The 2,500-nt window shown below is 39.6% G+C and overlaps 1 protein-coding gene across 1 annotated transcript in view; it reads left to right on the top strand.

The window, feature by feature from the left end:
• The window catches only part of LOC109877935 (SLIT-ROBO Rho GTPase-activating protein 2-like), a 133,089-nt gene that overhangs the window by 110,274 nt on the left and 20,315 nt on the right, over positions 1-2,500 (top strand). Inside the window, 4 exon segments of the mRNA XM_031833832.1 lie at positions 24-80; positions 323-352; positions 354-411; positions 1,081-1,108. Of these exon segments, the coding sequence (XP_031689692.1) occupies positions 24-80; positions 323-352; positions 354-411; positions 1,081-1,108 (173 nt within the window).

The raw sequence follows: 2,500 nt of genomic DNA on the forward strand, positions 1-2,500 counted from the left end.
TGAGCGAATCATTCCTCAGCAAGCCCAGCCTGGCCAAGAGACGAGCCAATCAGCAGGAGACGGAGCAGTTCTACTTCACGGTAAGAACCAATAACAGAGCAAAGACGTGCGGGGTTTGAGGACAGCGGGGGTGTTATGGTTGATACACGTACACACGCTCAGCTCAGGGAAGAGTCAGTGAGGTGTTGCCGTGGTGATTGGGCACATTCAGACGCACACGCGCTTGCCTAAGGAGGGGTTAGTGATGTGTTGATGACACATACTCCAACACTGTGCACAGTTACTAACGTCACCCCCCCCCCCCTCTCTCTCTGTACTGTAGAAAAACTGGAAGGAGTTTCTGGAGGGGCGGGAACCTGATCACCAAACTGGAGGCCAAACATGAGCTGATACAGAAGACTCTGGGAGAGAGGAGTGAAACACACACACACACACACATACACACACACACACATACACACACACAGTCACAGATGGCATCAACTGGATGTTTTTTAACTGAGCATGTCACTGCTGGGACAAATAGTTTGAACACATTTCCAATAGCGTGTGAGAAAGATGTTTGTGTGTGTGTCTGTGTGTGTGTGTGTGTGAGAGAGCAGTGCATAGCAGGGATTGGAGGACGGGGGATTGGGGAGGCCACAGAGAGCAGGCGCGTGTTGGGCCACACGAAGAGCCACACTGGGGAGCAGGATGGGGCAGGGGGGATAGGATAGGTATGTGTTGGCTGGAGGGAGGGAGGAAGAGCACAGCTGGGGATTGGAGGGGGTGATCCTCTGGGATAGCTGGAGTTATGGCTCCTATAGGAAAACCATGTGTGTGTTTGTGTGTGTGTGTGTGTGTGTTAGCGTGTGTATGTGTGTGTTAGCTTGTGTTTGTGTGTGTGTTAGCATGTGTGTGTGTGTGTGTGTGTGTGTGTTGTTTGTGTGTTTGTTTGTTAGCGTGTGTTTGTGTGTGTGTGTCGTGTGTATACCAGGGGAAGTCTGTCACAGTTTGCTGCGGCCATTTCCCTCTGCTATAACTAACAGTTTTTTCTCTCGCTTTCTCCCCTCCCCCTCTTCCTGTGTCTTCCCTGCTTAGGTCAGAAGACTGACTGTTGTCTTGCCAGGTAGGTGAAGGAAGGAAACACACACACTTCCCATCAGGAGGTTCTGTAGTAGACTCTACAGTCTGTTTGACTGTCCACAAGGGTGTATTTATGGACACATACTCATTATTCTGTTAGCGCACATTGGGTGTGTGTGTGTGTGTGTGTGTTCACATACACCACCCTACGTATTTATTTGGACAGTGAAGCTAAAACGTTTAATTTGGCTTTATACTGCAGCAATTTGGATGTGCAGAATGTGATCTTTTAGTTGAGGTTATTTTTCTGTTTTACCATTTTGAATGAAGGCACTTCATGTGTCTAGTCCCCCCATTTGAAGGTGTTGTCAAGAGTATTTGGACAAATGTACTTATATTGTATTAAAGTAGTCAAGAGTTTAGTATTTGGTCCCATATTCCCGAGCACACAGTCACTACATCAAGATTGTGACTCTACAAACTTGTTGGATGCTTGTTTGTTTTTGTTTTGGTTGTGTTTCAGATTACAGTACCTTCAGAAAGTATTCATACCCCTTGACTCATTCCACATTTTGTTGTGTTACAGCCTGAATGTAAAATGCATTAAGTGTATATCATTGTTGTCACTGGCCTACACACAATACCCCATAATGACAACGTATTTTTGTTGTATATCTTTCTTTTCATTTTCATTTTATTTTTTACAAATGAATTCAAAATGAAAAGCCTGAGGAAGATCAAGAGTAAAAATGTGCTCAACAATACACATAACAATACACATAAACAATACACATAACAATACACATAACAATACACATAACAATACACATAACAATACACATAAACATACATATAACAATACCACATACAATACATATAACAATACACATAACAATACATATAACAATACACATAAACAATACACATAACAATACACATAACAATACATATAACAATACACATAACAATACACATAACAACAATACACATAACCAATACATCTAACAATACACCAATACACATAACAATACATAAACAATACACATAACAATACATATAACAATACACATAACAATACATATAACAATACACATAACCAATACATATAACATCATACAATAACAATACACATACAATACATATAAACAATACACATAACAATACACAAACAATACACATAACAATACATATAACAATACACTAACAATACACATAACAATACACATAACAATACACATAACAATACATATAACAATACACATAACAATACATATAACAATACACATACCAATACACATAACAATACACATAACAATACACATAACAATACACATAACAATACAATAACAATACATAACAATACACATAACAATACACATAACAATACACATAACAATACACATAACAATACATATAACAATACACATAACAATAC

Source organism: Oncorhynchus kisutch, linkage group LG1 (genome assembly GCF_002021735.2).
Source record: "Oncorhynchus kisutch isolate 150728-3 linkage group LG1, Okis_V2, whole genome shotgun sequence".
Taxonomy (NCBI): Eukaryota; Metazoa; Chordata; class Actinopteri; order Salmoniformes; family Salmonidae; genus Oncorhynchus; species Oncorhynchus kisutch.